The 19,424-nt window shown below is 36.0% G+C and overlaps 3 protein-coding genes across 3 annotated transcripts in view; all 3 read left to right on the top strand.

The window, feature by feature from the left end:
* Positions 1 to 56: 56 nt before the first annotated feature.
* Positions 57 to 6,361, top strand: LOC115236069 (uncharacterized protein DDB_G0280205-like; the record flags this gene model as incomplete). Its single annotated transcript, XM_029808264.1, has 2 exons — positions 57 to 821; positions 3,502 to 6,361. Coding segments are annotated over 2 exons (1,080 nt in total), but the record flags the coding sequence as incomplete, so codon positions are not given.
* A 1,684-nt stretch (positions 6,362 to 8,045) lies between these two features.
* Positions 8,046 to 19,424, top strand: part of LOC115236071 (proton-coupled amino acid transporter-like protein pathetic) — a 20,829-nt gene continuing 9,450 nt past the window's right edge. The window contains exons 1-5 of the mRNA XM_029808266.1: positions 8,046 to 8,155; positions 8,871 to 9,021; positions 9,278 to 9,484; positions 10,729 to 11,171; positions 12,445 to 12,623. Of these exons, the coding sequence (XP_029664126.1) occupies positions 8,061 to 8,155; positions 8,871 to 9,021; positions 9,278 to 9,484; positions 10,729 to 11,171; positions 12,445 to 12,623 (1,075 nt within the window). The 5' untranslated portion in view covers positions 8,046 to 8,060. The remainder of the gene's footprint in view (positions 8,156 to 8,870; positions 9,022 to 9,277; positions 9,485 to 10,728; positions 11,172 to 12,444; positions 12,624 to 19,424) is intronic.
* On the top strand, positions 14,990 to 18,668 carry LOC115236070 (proton-coupled amino acid transporter-like protein pathetic). Its single transcript, XM_029808265.1, has 4 exons — positions 14,990 to 15,427; positions 15,501 to 15,682; positions 16,071 to 17,045; positions 17,788 to 18,668. The coding sequence occupies exons 1-3, from the start codon at positions 15,232 to 15,234 to the stop codon at positions 16,140 to 16,142; spliced, it is 450 nt and encodes a 149-aa protein (XP_029664125.1). The 5' UTR covers positions 14,990 to 15,231; the 3' UTR covers positions 16,143 to 17,045; positions 17,788 to 18,668.

Raw genomic sequence — 19,424 nt, 5'->3', positions numbered from 1 at the left:
CAGTATTATAATATATTTATAATTATTTATAATATATTATTAATATATATTTTTAGTTGGAAGAACGAAACATCGAATTAGAAGGCACGCGGGCGCGAGTGCGCGTGTTAGAACGCCTTCAGCAACGACCACCGACGGAAGTCGAACCAGAAGCGGATCTGGAACAACCCAGATGCGAGCAGAGCGGCGTCGAGCCTGGTAGCAGTACGGAGTCCGCGCGAGATCATCATCAGCCGGTAGAGATCAAACCGTCGCCACGGCGGCGTCCTAGTCGTATACCTTTACCTGGCAGCGCGAGTGGCAAGACGTCGTCGACGACGCCTACGACAAGCGCGACTACGATCGCGCCACCGCGATCTAGTCACGGCAGGAACGACAGCAGGGAATCGCTCAAATCGCTGACGAGACCACCGCGTGATTCTAGTCGTGACAGCCACGGCGGCGGCAAATCGTTATCGAAAGCACGCGACTCTAGCCGGGATTCACTCGGCAATAGGAGTCTGTCCAAGAACGGCGGCAACGGAAGCAGCAGCAGTAATGGTAGCGGCGGCAGCGGCGGCGGCGGCGGCGGCGGCAATAAGGAAGCAAATCGGGAGTCATCCCTGAATAACCGATCCCTGCCTCGTAACAATTCCAGCCGAGATTCCCTAAATAAATCCTCCTCGCTATCCCGTGCCCGTGACTCGTTGGAATCTAACAACAACCTCAGCACATCCTCACCTACGACAAATACCCCTCCCCGACGACCGCCCGCTCCCGCGCGCCGTTCCCACAGCCTGGCGCGCGCGGCGACGTCTGTCGATGCGTCCGAAAACGGCAAGGTACGACCTGTAAAGCAATTCTTTTGGAGCAGCTGGCTGAAGTCACCGTTGTCCAACGGCCCGGTATAGTAGAAAGCTCTCGGCAAGCCTTCTCTTCCTATGAACGACAGACCACAGTTGCTCTTTCTCTCCCCTCCCCTCTTAGACACAATCACGGTCTCTAACAGCGTATCCTTTGGAAAACTATTGTCTTGCTTTTATAGTAAGATCCAGAAACCGTTATTTCTTTCTGATACAGTCCCATCTCGGTCTGGATTTATTTTAAGCTTATCAAAATTTGGCTAGACAGATTAAATGGCGTCGCTCTCATTGACTATCTACTTTCTATTCTACCATCATTTCTACTTGACAATAAATTTCTCTACACTGTCTGTTTGTCTTACTTTTATATTTCTCGTCATTATGACGATCACTGTTACTGTCATACTGTTACATCACATCGCGTACAATAACCGTAATTACAATAAACGTGACTATATCAACCGGTGATACTAAGAAAATACATATGTTTACGTTTATATCTGGTCCGATTTCTTGCGATGATACAGACAGATGTATGCAACATTGTCATTTTTCCCCCCGTTTTTCCCACGGCATCTTTTTTCATTACATCCTTTTTCTATTCTCCTATCTCTACCACGGACTTCGAGACACGGTACCGCCAATGTATGATCATACAAAGACGGAACTTTTCTGTTTTCGCTGAGAACGTACCACTCTTTGCCTAGTAAACCAATGTTCCTGAAAAACACATCTCTAACAATACATGCAGAGACTCGAGTGAGCGAATCGACCGAGATTCTTATATTAAAACCATCAATTGCCCGCCCGACCGTCCACCATACCGAAATCAGTCTGACCTGGAGGGCAGGCGAGCGTGCGTTCGAGCCCGTCCCCGGCGGTCCAATAAAGAAAGAAAATGGCCCCTTCTCGCGTGCCACCGGGTTTTTCTCGTAAGTTATGCTTCTTTTATTATCATTTGCTTCGATGCTTCTCTTTTGGATGTGGTGAGCTGCAGCCTCTGCCTTTTCAATCCACTTTCATGTATCCTAGCTTACACCAATAGAGTACACCTTAGTTTTAACGTTTTCACTTGGATTTTAGCATGCGCACATACCCGTAGTTAAATCTCCCAGGGGTGAGTATTAGTAAAAATGCTTATGCCCGCGAATATTTATTACGTGAGAGTTCTTTTAGCTTTCGGAATGTATAACAACAGTTTTAATATGCTAAGATTTTTTTGCCTGGACGTAGAGTTAATATAAACGGACTATTCATTAAGTTAGTCTGCTATCATGAAGTTCAGCATTTAGAGATTCTTATCTTTATTTCTCTCTTTCAAGAAAGAATGCTAATTCCATAAATATTAAATTTAGACTAAAGTATATAATGGAAATTAATATATTTTTTTAGTTTTCTAATCCCTAAGCAACTTTAAAAGTAGATTCTAACAATCCGTAGCAAAAATGTTGGAAATTAGCGTAAAATGAAATAAGTATACGATATTTTGTATCGGTATATATCGCATTTGGTGATAAAGGGTTATCGTGGTTGCTCGTTGAATTTTCAGCTTTTTCTCTTCTTTCGATCGTTTATTTGCAAGATCCATGCATGCGCGGCCGATCGTGGAATATTTATTCAAAGTCTATGCATTCGTCGCGACAAACACGAGCTTTTGTCGATGAAATTTGATTGAAATAAGACCGACCGCTCGATAAAAGTAAAAGACGTTCTAGGCACGTTTAGACAATTTCAAATTTGCCTTTCGCCCATAAAAACGCACACAACCATACACGTTCGATCCGACACATATGTCCAATTTACCTCGACACTCCCTTGGTTCCGCCAGTACATATTTTCAAGCATTTGTTATTCTCACGATGTAGAGAGTCAACATTTCTTTTAGCACGCATCTTTCCGATCGTCATGAGCATTCACCTCGCGCCAGCGAGCCATCCTTTCCGCTCATACGTTTGTGTGTTTAGTTGGTTTGCTCTTTTCGTTTGCTGAAGTTTGATCTTATTTGCTAGCGTTGCTTGTATGCGGATGTAAAAGCCCGAGAGAGCCGTCGCAGTCGCGATCTACTACAGTCGTACAGCGCGATTTTGAAGGAAAATGAATCGAGCACACGCTTACCTGCTTGGCCTTGCGGTTCATTGTCCATCTCATGTCCAGCAATATCGCGCGCGGAACGATGCTTTATGATATTTTACGATATATTCGTCCATACATTCGCAAATATAATTCCATGAGACGCTCTCTTGATTATTACGATTCTTACGTACGTTAACATTTTTACAATATGATTGAATTCGAATTATCAATAAAACTGCTTCATATGAGATTTTTACTTTGGCCCATACAACATGTTTTATAAATATGGGATGACATCTTGATACCTCAGCATTAAAACAGACAGTGATATCAATAATCGGTATCTACAATTAATTGCAGATTTTTATCATCTTATATCTATAATTTTCTACAAACACAGAAATTGATTGTTCTACTGGCTGTTCCAAATTCTTGGGTATTAATATAAAATTTATTTTTATCACATGCACTTTCAAGACGACACGGATTGTAGTCTTGGCGGGAGAATTTTCTCGCTTGTAATAGAACAGCAGGGTGCGGTTTATTCGTCTAACTGACTAAACTAATTAATACGCATATTTTTCAGAACTGCACCGAACCACCAAGTTCCTGGTGCTCGACCAACAGCAGTTTCCGGCACAGTGATTCATCGCTCTATCCAGACTCCCTGAATCAAGAGACATCGTCCGTCACCGGTTCCACGCGGGTGGAATTCATAATCGGTTCACCCACCAGGCGCTTCCGTACAAGCGCCGCGTGGCCTCATCATTACTTCGACAGTATTAACTCGGCGGCTACGGTACCGGAGAGCCTGTTAACCGACGAGTTCCCTTTGCGACGCGGTGAAGCTCTGGCCGAATGCGATTCGCTCGAATGTCATCCAATTTCAAGCGAGGAATAAGTGCCGCGTAATCGTTGACATTGCGTCGTCGGATTTATGGAACAAATAGGGTTGAGTCGCGTAGCGAGCAAGTTGTTCTGGCTTCTTTTTATTATGTTATGTTGGATAACTGGCTCTGCAGACATGCGGTCTTATCCGTATCATGTCACCGATGAATATGCGAATGTAGAAATAATAGAATGTAGGCGCACACTCATTTAGGAAATACGACACGCTGAAAGAATGACATTCGCATTCCTAATGACCCTTATTCCGTGCCTTTTTAATATCGAAGTTAATGGTTTTTTTTTTTTTAAACATCTTACAGTAATTCTAAACGAGAAAAATCCATAACGGTGTGTTTCTAAATTGAAATATATTATACAATACTATTTCTCACTACAGGATTTATTATATACTTTTCTCAAGTTGCATTTAGAAAGCATTTCATACATCTTTGTAATATGGCAAAAATACTTTAGCAATCTTATCTAATCAAAAGTAATATATCGACTTGTCTTGCGAATGTGCATCAATTTGTAACGAATAGAACTGACATAGCTAATAATAATAATTGCGAAAAGATTTATGCTATGTTTTCACTGGCGATATAGAAATATAGTCGAAATTTCGAATTTGTATAAATATATCACGTTTATTTATAGCACAAAAGAAAAACGCAGAGACATAATCAAAAATTATTTCACATCTTTTAACGAGATTCTACAAAAATACATATTACTTTTATTGTATCCAGACTTCTCGTAACTATATGAAACATATACCTAACTTATATTGAAAGGTATACTAATTCATATCAATCAAGAAAAATTTTTTTTAATATCTATAGAATTTTTTGTATATATTAGTAAAGGCAATGCCGAACATTTGTGTCTATTCATTTTGATATTTTTTTATATTATTTGATATTATATTTTCTAATACCGTATAAATGAAGAACTTGGTTTACTTAACCAACATCAAGAATGAGTTTGTTAATCAAACTTTCAATTACTTGGTCCTTGTTCAGTAACAGTACTCTGCAATTCTGTTGATTTTGTATCTACGTGTCTTATATATCATTAGTCTTGTGTATTTTTTACATTATTGAATATTATTAGGTCTTTAACAGAAAATTTCTCATTGCGTCTAGCAAAAGTGTCGTTAGCACTCAGGTATGTGCTAAGTTCCAATCAGATTATTAACTCGCAACAGAGAATACCAGAGTCGATAGTTCACATTCCATATGTTCAAGATGCAATTTTATATTCCATTTAGCATTTGTATCTTCGATTTGAATCTGTGTTATAATTGTCTTCTTATTTATTGCATATATTGTAATAATAAGGATATATGACGATTGTAATTGACGAAAAGCATTATTTGTGTATACTACGGGTAAGCGGATTACATTAAAATTGAAATTCAGAAAATGAGGGTGATACTGAAATTCATCGACTTCGGAAATATATCGAGTGCACTGTTCGCATTCTCTTTTGAATATAATACATATCACGTTTAAACATTAATTATCGCGCGCTCGTCCACGAGATACAATTAACGGATATACATTGAGGGCACGAACATCGAATACCTACAGAACGTTCGATTTATGTTCCGTCCGATTCACTCATATGTTGCACGGTATGTTAAGAAAGTTTATATTTAATTTCGCTGTTTATTTGCGTTGTTCGTTCGCAAAATGTATACCATACTCGAGAGTGATAAGAGTGAGCAATGTTGATCTTTACTCGTCATAGGGAAGTTGAGGCTCGTCGGAGTTAATTATAAATTAACTATTCGTCGGAATCGCATTTTAATTCGTGTAGCTCGCGACTCCGGGGAAACACTATATACTACACAGTTCCTCGCTTCTCAAGAAACAACCGATTTAATTATTTATAACTAACAATGACAATTATTGTGAACACTGAATAATATAATCACAGATGGAGCCTGTGATCCTAGTTATAAATAAACTGCAAAACATGTGATTAACATATAGTTTAAGGTGTAAACCACAGGACTGACGGACTCTACTTATTATTTTATTAGCGCCTAATCGTTTTTACGCGCGGCGAAATGAACAGAAAGACCGATGCGCATTCGGTGAATCTTGCTCTTTTTCATTATCTTCTTTTTTTCGTACGAGGGTTCGTAACGCCGCGAATGCTCAGATATTATTGTTATTCGTACAGTCGGTGGATTTTCTGGTGCCCACATCAGTGTACGCGCTGCCGACTGGAGGCTATTATTTTTATACCTTTAATTAACGAGCGTAATATCGAGAAAGAGCGTATAAATCGGCTGCAACGGTACAGCAGCCTCCCGACCCGATAGTTATTTAAGCAAAACGCTGTCACTGTATTATATTTTATCTAGTGTCTAGATATATGTCTTATCATTATAGGAATTATTAATTATTGTTTTACGGATATATATACACACACCGACACATTTGTATATAGATGACGTCGCGATTTATTTAAATAGCTCCGATGTAAATAAATTATCTATAACGAATCTGCGATAATGTGATCCTATTAATAAAATGAAATTACCTAAAGATATTTATTTATTTATTAATCTTCAATTATTAATTCTCATGCTATTTTTAGGAGTTTGACCGATCATTACAATTAAAAAAAGAACAGTTCTGCAGCAAGACACATATTATATTTCGTCATATTAAGAAATTAAGAAACCGGTTGCAATATTTTATCTTTTGCGATATAATCACTAATTATCTGAATTGATATTTATATACGAGAATACGCTGAAATCTTTCAGTGAAATATGACAGCTTTAGATATGGTATAATATATCGATAATTTTGAGATTAATCTTATTGCATATATATATTTTTAAAACGATTAATTACATATATAAACGTAAAATGTTTATATACATATATATTTTAATATCATACAAAATTTATGTCAAAACTCATTTTCATTGATCGATCTAGAACGTTATCAATCATAGCAGATACTACTTCTGATAGAGAAAAATTGCCAATGTGCAATAATGAAAAAATTTATTTGTTGAGATTTTATTCTTGCATTTTATCTATATTTTATTGTTTTATTATTATATTTTATTTTTTTCAGTTATGTGATTACAAGTGACAAGTGATACGTTTCCTGTCGTCGCGACGCGTCGATGCAGTTGAAAATTCCTGATAACGCGTGCGCGAAACGGCACATTTGCATTCCAACAATTAATTACTTGGAAAACATTGATTCGATGTAATTTTTTGTTGATTTCGAGCAGCAGCGACTTTTTTACATTCCTGACTTTGTACATAACTCTTGTGAATATAGTTAAATAAAAATACATTATAATAATACATTTGTGCTGCATGTGTAGTACGGCAGTAGCAAAATATTCCAAGTTTAACACGGTAGAGAAGCCAAGGCAATATTATGCAATATACAAAGAATTATGCATGCAACAGGCGTAATTCTTTGTCCAACTATGTAATTGTTGGAACAACAATTATATTCCATAATAACAGTACAGCTCAATGCGACAATATTATCGCACTGTCGCTCGCGTTAAACGGCGAGCATACATTGATTGTCATGCAACGACTGCTTCGTTTTTTACGGAAGAATGCATAATTTTCTTAAAAATTCTAAGAAGATCCCAAGTTTTATGCACGCTTAAACTCCTGATTGAAATTCACACGCAGAAACTTGACCAAGAAAACAAGCATGTAGGATTTCCTTGCAGGCATGTATAGTGTACTTCAGCTTCAGCTTCTTTATTCAGTTTCAGAGAATATAAGCGATTTTATATCGATATCGAGAAAACTTCGTATTCCTTGAATGTAAATGTCAAATTCGAGATTACCAATTAATTTTACCAATTATAATATTATCTTTCAATCGCACTTTGAACCACCGCGTTTTTTCGACGATCAAGTGTGCGCGTTTTCTACGGAATTAGATACTGTCCCTGTTAAACGGTTTTCTATACTAGGAAAAGTGTTAATAACTTTGAATGCCGTGCAAACAGGTTAATAGATAATTTATCATTCATCAGTTCGCCGAGAGCATCGCGAGTGAGCGAGAGATCCGGATGCTTCGCATTATTGTAGAGATCCAGCGACGACGGCGGACCTTGCGGAATTCCAAGTAACGCGTGATATGATCAAGTGAGACAACTCAAGAGGTCTTGTTACACCTTAAGATATGTATTTCGTAGTATATATATATATCTATATTCTCTATCTATAATGACAACAGATCTGTCACATCCCAATGAAGCAGAGTGCGGAGGGTACCCAAGCTCATTCGCAGATCCAGGAGGGAGAATACAATCCTTTCGCCGATCGTCCATCCGCACCTCTGACCTCGTACATAAGTTTTATATTTTTTTCTACTGTTATTGATTTTTTAAAGATTTATTTGATATTAATTCTAAACCATAAGCTGCAAATTAACGATCCGGATTGAATCAAATTAAGAAATTTAAATCAATCCAGTAAAAATATTATTATATATTTATATTATTTATTTCTCTATATTTTTTATGATACAATCACACAATAGAAAACGATATCTATCACATTCTGCACATTAGAAAATGATTTCGCCATATAAATTAGAGTTTATTTGATATAAATTCAAAGTATAATAAGATATTATTAATTCATATATATATATATATATATATATATTATTGCCTAATAAGCTTCACCTGTGACAAAATTATCAACATATTACTTGGAATCATATTCTTATTCTTATTATCAGTGAACTCTTAATTAAATTCATTATTTGATTCTAAAATGTACAATAATTACTGTAATTTCAATTACATCAAAAATTTGATATAGTAAATAATGTGTTATGATCAGATTTATTTGCCAAATATTCGTCGAATAATCATGGCAAATAATGTGAAAAAAATGTTTATCAGAACGGATCTCGTGAAACTAATTGTAAGTTAACGAGTTTGTATTTACGATTAAATATTATCTTATTTATACAATCGTGCAGTATTATCAAAATATTGCTAAATAAACAGGAAGATTGCACTCGTAATATCAATGATAAAAACTATTACAGAGATTTCGCTGCTTTCGTTCATCTGCTCAAGTGCGCGATCGGCACCGGTATACTCTTCCTGCCCCACGCTTTCAGAAGAACCGGCTATGTGATGTCCATCATTTGCGGCATCGTCGTCGGCGGGTTATGCACTCACACGGCCGTCACCGTCGTACGTGAGATAATGCGGAAGGCAAAACTTTTTATTTCGAAATTTTATCGCTAATTTAAAACGCGATAGCAATTAATAAGAGGTAAAAGGAAACTTCTCTCTCTCTCTTTCTCTCTCTTTTTCTCATTTATGACACCTGCCCTTTTCGCTATGACTCAATTGTTTTTGCATTGTCGATGAGATAATATGTGTGATAGAAGGTAAGGAAGTTCCCTCATCTCCGAATGCACAGACAGGCTCTCTCTTCGGTGTACAGGTGCAGTGCTCTCAGGCGTTATGCAGGCGCAATCGTGTGCCCATGCTGGACTTCGCCAAAACGGCGCAGTTCTCCTTCCAGACTGGTCCGGAGAGGATTCGAAAGTACGCCAGGCTATTCGGCGTAGTTACCAACGTCATCATTTGCTTCGTACACTTTCAGGCCGCCGTGATATACATCTTATACGTGGCCACGTCGTTCCAACAGGTATAACAACGCCGTGATTCTCATGTCGGATGGACGCAAAAGAGCATTGCGAGCCTTAATCGACAATTTTTATGAATGAAAAATTTTACGTTTATACGTAGAATGTTTGCATTAATCAATTTCAATTTTTTTTTAAATAAAATCTTTAATGAATTTAATGTCAACTTGTTTACTTTTTATGGAAATATTCAGTGCCTTGTATTAAAAAATTATTGTGATATTTTCATCAAGGAAAATTTTAGTAAAATTTCTTTCTTTTTGATCAAAGAAGATCTGTTAGAATGGGATTTTAGATCGGAATTTTATAGATTGATAGATTCTATGTTATCGGTGTTTGTTTTGCTTCTTTATTATTGTCTCTCTCTTTTTCTCATTTATGACACCTGCCCTTTTCGCTATGACTCAATTGTTTTTGCATTGTCGATGAGATAATATGTGTGATAGAAGGTAAGGAAGTTCCCTCATCTCCGAATGCACAGACAGGCTCTCTCTTCGGTGTACAGGTGCAGTGCTCTCAGGCGTTATGCAGGCGCAATCGTGTGCCCATGCTGGACTTCGCCAAAACGGCGCAGTTCTCCTTCCAGACTGGTCCGGAGAGGATTCGAAAGTACGCCAGGCTATTCGGCGTAGTTACCAACGTCATCATTTGCTTCGTACACTTTCAGGCCGCCGTGATATACATCTTATACGTGGCCACGTCGTTCCAACAGGTATAACAACGCCGTGATTCTCATGTCGGATGGATGCAAAAGAGCATTGCGAGCCTTAATCGACAATTTTTATGAATGAAAAATTTTACGTTTATACGTAGAATGTTTGCATTAATCAATTTCAATTTTTTTTTAAATAAAATCTTTAATGAATTTAATGTCAACTTGTTTACTTTTTATGGAAATATTCAGTGCCTTGTATTAAAAAATTATTGTGATATTTTCATCAAGGAAAATTTTAGTAAAATTTCTTTCTTTTTGATCAAAGAAGATCTGTTAGAATGGGATTTTAGATCGGAATTTTATAGATTGATAGATTCTATGTTATCGGTGTTTGTTTTGCTTCTTTATTATTGCAAAAACAAGATTATAAACTGGGAAAACAAGTAAAAAATCTTTATCTATGAGAAATTGTGATTACTTGCATTACTTTTCCATTGAACAGTTTTCACTTGTTTCATAATCTCTCATAGATATCTGATTTGAAGACAACAAATTATTTCGGGATGAATAACGTATGTTCGATATTTCCAGGTGATAGAATTTTTCTCGAGCCTTGAGATGAATCCACGAATTTACATCGTCATCTTTTTTCCCTTCACCTGTGCCCTGGGTTTCGTGCCGAACCTGAAATATCTGGCGCCGTTCTCCGTTATTGGCACTCTCTTCTTGAGCCTCGGTGTCTGCATCGCGCTCTATTACTTTTTCGACGATATTCCCGATCCTCGTAGACTAAACGCTCTTACGGAGATTCTACCTGTGCCCATGTATTGTGCTATCTTTCTATTTGCCTTACACAATATGACCCTCTATCTGCCATTGGAAAACACGATGAGACATCCCGATCATCTACCGCGCTTAATAATTGCCAGCATGTTGCTGAACACTGTTATATACCTGACTTTTGGTTTCTTTGGCTACAACAAGTACCCGAATGCCTGCGACACCGTCATCAAGAATTTGCCATTGGAAGAAACGTACGTGTATTAATTTCTGCCTTGCAAATTGCTTGCTTTGCCATTCATTCGGTTTTAATTGATATTACGATATCAATCATTTATTTGATTTATTTATTTTATTTGATTGATCAATTATAATTTTCCGGTTGAGAAACTGTCTGCTCTCTTTACAGACTCTTCATAAATGGAATTTATTTACAGAAGTTACATCATCGCGAATCTTTTTTCAGAAGAATTTATCATTCGTTAAAAATTGCGAATAAATCGTTACCGAAGGCGATTAAACTGTATATCACCGTTCGACGATCGACAAATATATGCCGACTGTCTGTTTGAAATGACAACTGTATAATTAATAGCAGTAACCGGTGTTAGCCGGTGATCACAGAACAGGATACGCTTAACATTTGCGTGGTCGTGCGTATCTGTTTAGTATTCCTGATTTATTTCATACATTCTGTCTACGTTGTAAAGTCACATAATGATAGACGGTATATCTATGGGGAATCTTTCAAATAAATTCAAGCGAAATTTAACAAAAGCAGAATCAGCAAACCGTAGAAAAGAATTGCGCATGCATATAATGATGAGGTTTCGTTATCCGAAAGGTTTAACTTAATATTAATTTATCAAATTATCACGGGGCATTGAATTTGATAATGCAAAAATGCGATCTAACAATATCAAGTACATTGTTGTACTCTTCTAGAAATTATCTGATTGCAATCTATAATATTAGGCTTATGACATCGATCGTGATGCTCGCGATCAATATATTTCGATCTTTTTTTTATTAAATCACATTTATATATAGGTAGCTAGCGATATTTTTTCAAACATGATGTAACTTATTTTATAATTTCGTTATCAAATTATTCTCTTGATTTGATTGTATATATACATTCTACACGTATTCAATGATTACGAATTTATGAAGTAAGAGAAGGTTTGCGTATTTCTACATTTTTTTAATTATATATAATTTCAATTTATTTTAATAGTATATATAAAGGCAACGCACCATATAATTATTTCAATGTAAATTATAAACATAAGTCTTCAGTTGCAACGTCAATTCTATTTAAGCGTCAATCAATCTATCTTTTTTTATATACGATAATATTCGTTCTGTGAAATTTGTGTATCACAAGTATCGTTGAACGTATCTCTTGAACGAATCAAAATATTGCTCCACGATAATTCATATCGATCGCAGACACGTTTGAAAATTGAAATTCACGGCCAATCTCATTATCGCCTTACAGACTCGCTTTATGCTTACGCATTGCAGCCTGGCTCAGATAGTCAAGATAGCCATTTCTTTATCGGTGCTGTTTACTTTGGGTTTGGCGTACTACGTTCCGATCAGCATCCTGTGGCCGATGATCCTTTCGAGAATTGCCACGAAGAGCTCGCTGTATCATCGATTGTACGAAATCTCGCTCCGGTTAGGTGGCGTAATCGGAACCAGTAAGCATGTCACGATATGGTACGAATGTTGAATGTAATTGTCAGGAAGTAAGTTGTCCTTGTCGGTTCGCAGCGCTGCTGGCCATCGCCGTGCCCCAAATGGTACCTTTACTGGGTCTGTTGTCCGCCTTGGGCATGTCGACGATCATGTTGCTGATACCCATACTAATCGAGATGACGACTAAGTGGGCGGAAGCCACGAGGCCGATGTTCGCGAAGAACGTTGTTATTTTCGTCGTGTGGCTGCTGATCTTGGTGCGATTCTTCTCCGAAATAATAAGCGAGAATAAAACGCGAAAAAATATAATCGCAGGATTTGATTCTCTGCGAAACCTTGAGAAATTTATATAATCTTATTTTAAGAGTTTTTCTATTTAAATAAGTATAAAATTAATTGTTTTCAAGTTGTTAAAAAATATGTTTGAATCTTTGAACTTTTTATATCTTTGAAAAAAAAAAAAATCAACTTAATGTAGAATGTTTGCATTAATCAATTTCAATTTTTTTTTAAATAAAATCTTTAATGAATTTAATGTCAACTTGTTTACTTTTTATGGAAATATTCAGTGCCTTGTATTAAAAAATTATTGTGATATTTTCATCAAGGAAAATTTTAGTAAAATTTCTTTCTTTTTGATCAAAGAAGATCTGTTAGAATGGGATTTTAGATCGGAATTTTATAGATTGATAGATTCTATGTTATCGGTGTTTGTTTTGCTTCTTTATTATTGCAAAAACAAGATTATAAACTGGGAAAACAAGTAAAAAATCTTTATCTATGAGAAATTGTGATTACTTGCATTACTTTTCCATTGAACAGTTTTCACTTGTTTCATAATCTCTCATAGATATCTGATTTGAAGACAACAAATTATTTCGGGATGAATAACGTATGTTCGATATTTCCAGGTGATAGAATTTTTCTCGAGCCTTGAGATGAATCCACGAATTTACATCGTCATCTTTTTTCCCTTCACCTGTGCCCTGGGTTTCGTGCCGAACCTGAAATATCTGGCGCCGTTCTCCGTTATTGGCACTCTCTTCTTGAGCCTCGGTGTCTGCATCGCGCTCTATTACTTTTTCGACGATATTCCCGATCCTCGTAGACTAAACGCTCTTACGGAGATTCTACCTGTGCCCATGTATTGTGCTATCTTTCTATTTGCCTTACACAATATGACCCTCTATCTGCCATTGGAAAACACGATGAGACATCCCGATCATCTACCGCGCTTAATAATTGCCAGCATGTTGCTGAACACTGTTATATACCTGACTTTTGGTTTCTTTGGCTACAACAAGTACCCGAATGCCTGCGACACCGTCATCAAGAATTTGCCATTGGAAGAAACGTACGTGTATTAATTTCTGCCTTGCAAATTGCTTGCTTTGCCATTCATTCGGTTTTAATTGATATTACGATATCAATCATTTATTTGATTTATTTATTTTATTTGATTGATCAATTATAATTTTCCGGTTGAGAAACTGTCTGCTCTCTTTACAGACTCTTCATAAATGGAATTTATTTACAGAAGTTACATCATCGCGAATCTTTTTTCAGAAGAATTTATCATTCGTTAAAAATTGCGAATAAATCGTTACCGAAGGCGATTAAACTGTATATCACCGTTCGACGATCGACAAATATATGCCGACTGTCTGTTTGAAATGACAACTGTATAATTAATAGCAGTAACCGGTGTTAGCCGGTGATCACAGAACAGGATACGCTTAACATTTGCGTGGTCGTGCGTATCTGTTTAGTATTCCTGATTTATTTCATACATTCTGTCTACGTTGTAAAGTCACATAATGATAGACGGTATATCTATGGGGAATCTTTCAAATAAATTCAAGCGAAATTTAACAAAAGCAGAATCAGCAAACCGTAGAAAAGAATTGCGCATGCATATAATGATGAGGTTTCGTTATCCGAAAGGTTTAACTTAATATTAATTTATCAAATTATCACGGGGCATTGAATTTGATAATGCAAAAATGCGATCTAACAATATCAAGTACATTGTTGTACTCTTCTAGAAATTATCTGATTGCAATCTATAATATTAGGCTTATGACATCGATCGTGATGCTCGCGATCAATATATTTCGATCTTTTTTTTATTAAATCACATTTATATATAGGTAGCTAGCGATATTTTTTCAAACATGATGTAACTTATTTTATAATTTCGTTATCAAATTATTCTCTTGATTTGATTGTATATATACATTCTACACGTATTCAATGATTACGAATTTATGAAGTAAGAGAAGGTTTGCGTATTTCTACATTTTTTTAATTATATATAATTTCAATTTATTTTAATAGTATATATAAAGGCAACTCACCATATAATTATTTCAATGTAAATTATAAACATAAGTCTTCAGTTGCAACGTCAATTCTATTTAAGCGTCAATCAATCTATCTTTTTTTATATACGATAATATTCGTTCTGTGAAATTTGTGTATCACAAGTATCGTTGAACGTATCTCTTGAACGAATCAAAATATTGCTCCACGATAATTCATATCGATCGCAGACACGTTTGAAAATTGAAATTCACGGCCAATCTCATTATCGCCTTACAGACTCGCTTTATGCTTACGCATTGCAGCCTGGCTCAGATAGTCAAGATAGCCATTTCTTTATCGGTGCTGTTTACTTTGGGTTTGGCGTACTACGTTCCGATCAGCATCCTGTGGCCGATGATCCTTTCGAGAATTGCCACGAAGAGCTCGCTGTATCATCGATTGTACGAAATCTCGCTCCGGTTAGGTGGCGTAATCGGAACCAGTAAGCATGTCACGATATGGTACGAATGTTGAATGTAATTGTCAGGAAGTAAGTTGTCCTTGTCGGTTCGCAGCGCTACTGGCCATCGCCGTGCCCCAAATGGTACCTTTACTGGGTCTGTTGTCCGCCTTGGGCATGTCGACGATCATGTTGCTGATACCCATACTAATCGAGATGACGACTAAGTGGGCGGAAGCCACGAGGCCGATGTTCGCGAAGAACGTTGTTATTTTCGTCGTGTGGCTGCTGATCTTGGTGCGATTCTTCTCCGAAATAATAAGCGAGAATAAAACGCGAAAAAATATAATCGCAGGATTTGATTCTCTGCGAAACCTTGAGAAATTTATATAATCTTATTTTAAGAGTTTTTCTATTTAAATAAGTATAAAATTAATTGTTTTCAAGTTGTTAAAAAATATGTTTGAATCTTTGAACTTTTTATATCTTTGAAAAAAAAAAAAATCAACTTAATAATTTATCAATCCTTTCTAATCTCAATTAATCGATCGTATTAGAGTATTAGTAATAAATATAATTATAAAATAATAATAATATAATTATAAATATAATTATTGTTTATTTGAAACATCAAATTTATTTTTGATATATGTTATTGTAATATCTGGTTTGTGTTATTTTACAGATTTTCGGGGCGATAGAAAGCATATGGTCAATAGTTAGAGAATATAGGGGGACGAAACAAGAAGAATGCTGATCAGTAGTTCTGGCCAAACTACTTAAGAGACTTTTAATACAAAATTATGAAGATGCTACTGCGTTACGCGAAAGAGCCAGGAGTTACTTGGATATTGAGAATGCAAAGAATCACGTAACAAGCTATGTAAGAAGTCGTTAACGCAGCAAAGCGAAAGGATTTATTTCTTTTTTCGACTGACGAATTGACTTGTTTGTACAGTAATTCGTGCGAAAAAAATATTTTTTACATTCGTCAATGTAATTTTGTGAGACGAGCATATTGATTCGATTTACGCTTCGATTTTCTCGCTTCTAAGCGTGAGCATAAAGTGAGTTTAAGCATGATTGATATGGGGTATCGACGGTATCTAATTTCCGTAAAAACTGAAACGCGTGACATTTGCAACATCCTGCACGGCGGGATACCTTCAATTTTCTTCGGCCAGCGTTTACGTAAAGCACGCGACAAGACGGATTTGTGCCGCTTGCAACGTGGAAACAAGAGCGGCAGTTTACAATGAGAAACTGCATCGCAGTGCAGCAATCAAGGATAGAGAGGAGGAGGGAGGCCGTCAGAGACCTTCTTGCAAGGAGACGAAAGAGAGACGGCGAGAGAGCTCGCACTGTGAAGGGAAAAGGACGAGTATAAGGTGAAAGGGAACACATACGAGGTTCAGAGGCGCGAATCGAGCTGATCGCAGTCGAATAACCGACGTCCCTACGAAACCCGTGTGCGAGTAGGAACGAATTACTTGACGTAGTACTCTTCAGAAATCGACACAAGTGTCGATTCTTCGAGCAATTCGCCGATTTTAAAATTTCATTAATCGATTAATTACGCGGGTGCCAATGTTTGAAAGAGGATAAAAGTACAATGAGAAACGGAGATACACACATACACATATAATTTCGCGAGAATTAGGTAAAGAAAAAAAAAACATAAAGCAGAAAACAATTCGACGATTGTATGGTTGATATATACATATATTTCGAGAATATAACTTCGGTGAATTCGGATTTCGATATTCTGTCAATCCAAGAAATGATTATTCATTCAATACATTGCAAAAATTTAGATATATATTTTTAAAAGAATCCGAGTGTTATTTTGCAAATCAGATTTATTTATTCTCTATTTTCAGAGAGAGATCTTGATATAATCATTTTACACTACATATATTGCACATTTTTATCTTTAGAAGATCTATAAATTAAACCTTATTTAATTCTTATTATATATAATTTTTTTTTTATTTTATATGAAAATTTGCATTTTGACAACACATATAATTCTGTCAACAATATAAATTGAATACAAGAGCCACTATCTTTCTTTTAAGAGAAAGAGAGATAAGTTAGAGATTATATCTATGATATAGATTATAGATCGTAGAAAATATCTTACATGATTGAAGCACTTTCCAAGCAGCTTTGATAAATGAAAAAAAAAAAAAAATTTTTTTTTAACATACACGAATCGATTGTTTTATATGCGGACCAATTCTTTGTATAAAACTATAATACTTATATAAAATACTGATAAGTGTGGATTTGTCGAAATTCCATTTTAATTTCTGCACAAACTGTTTATCGTGTGTGTATCCCAAAGTAACATCCAATCGAGTACATTACAGACCGCCACTATCTACTCCCTCTCTTTCTAGTGTACACGCAGCGAGGAAGCTTATGCTCGGTAGTCACTCACGTGCACATCGACTGTTCGTATATATATACCTGGGTAACCTGAAGGAACTTGCCCAGTCGTGTGCGGTCTGTCACCGTTCCGCTACGATATCGTCGCCTGCGTCCCGTTACCTCGTTGTTGGCCCATCAGTATTGGACAAGGGAGCTCCCGCAGATATCCCGTAGAAAACGGTTACTCATCAATCACCCTGTGTCAATCATCGATTACCTGAGTACTAAACAGAAGAGACATGAGGAAAAAAATTATATTTTCTGGATAATCGCGGTTATTGATAAATCCATCATAGGGAGAAGAAAACCACGAAATATCTCCAGCGGAAATATTATCAATAATTTTTGATGGTATTTAAAAGTATCGTGCACCAAATGACTTATCGAATAATTTGTCGTCAGAATCAAAATTTCTGAGAATAAAGCTACGATTTTCTATCGTCACCGGGGAGAGAAATATATCTGATTTTCATCTCGCAGTGCGACCATGTGATATCTTTGAATTATCACATTTCCGACACGAAAAATCGCACTTAACGCAGATTCGCGACATAAATAATAAACAGTGACGAGTCTTTAATCATCGTCGGGAACGATCATCTGGTCATTGTCATTTTGCGCAATTACGATATGCGCCGGATGTCGGCAATTTGTTTGGATTTCGCCAGAGATATTGTAAATCATACTTGAAATATATCTATTGATCGTTTTATAATCCGACGATAAGCCATATTATCTCGCTGTATTATAAACGTAGCATTTAACAAAAGAAGCCAGAAAAAATACGAAACCTTGAATAGAACGTACGGTTTCAGAGCGCATGCGAGCACTTTACGTTTCTCGAAGAGTGGGAAAGAGAGAAAGAGATAGAAAGAAAATAGAGGACTTTAGATAAACGAGAAAATAAACAAAAAAATGTGTTTATATTGAACGTTAAATTAAAGGCAAGAGGATTGACAAGAACAATGATGTAAATCGGAAGCATTTAATGTTCTTTAACGTCGTCAAGGAAAGAAGTTCACATTCTTTGTAAATCGAGCGTGTCGTTCAACATATCTACATCGTAATACACAAGCGTAAGTACGATTTTAGTATGTAAGTTACGTTACGTTCTTTCTAGACAGTATTTCAAAAAAATTTATAGTCACTAAAATTTAATTTATGGGTTACTAACATTTGTTTTATGTAAGAGATGTCATTCTATAAAGATATTGATAAAGTCTTCTCTTGTAGTTTATATATGTAAATGGTTTATTTTAAAAATATATTTATCTATGACAATGAATATATTATTATCGTTGATAAGTTGTCAACTTGCTGATAGCATATAAAAAAGTGACATAATGCCACGTTTCTACTTGCAAGTGACAATTTATCGAATAATTTCTCAGTGTATAGAAGAAATAATACGCAAATATTCTTTTCTAATTATACACATATGATTCACTTAAGATGCGCTATCGAATCTTAAATATAGAAAATTTTAACGGCAGATTTTGTCAAAAGTTTTAATTACATTATATAATCCACACGGAAAATTTTTATATAAAATAAAATCAGCTAGAAATTAATTTAAAAAATAGTTATAAAATATAATCATATATTT

This window comes from Formica exsecta, unplaced genomic scaffold, assembly GCF_003651465.1.
Source record: "Formica exsecta isolate Colony F162 unplaced genomic scaffold, ASM365146v1 scaffold243, whole genome shotgun sequence".
In the NCBI taxonomy this organism is placed as follows: Eukaryota; Metazoa; Arthropoda; class Insecta; order Hymenoptera; family Formicidae; genus Formica; species Formica exsecta.
This window is presented reverse-complemented; position numbering and strand designations above follow the sequence as displayed.

Bases quoted from the DNA above. Each gene is read 5' to 3' on its own strand.
- LOC115236070 (XM_029808265.1), top strand. From the start codon at position 15,232: ATGCTTACGCATTGCAGCCTGGCTCAGATAGTCAAGATAGCCATTTCT. The intron at 15,428-15,500 runs GTAAGCATGTCA...GTCGGTTCGCAG, and splicing joins AGGTGGCGTAATCGGAACCA to CGCTACTGGCCATCGCCGTG. The intron at 15,683-16,070 runs GTGCGATTCTTC...GTTATTTTACAG, and splicing joins TCGTGTGGCTGCTGATCTTG to ATTTTCGGGGCGATAGAAAG.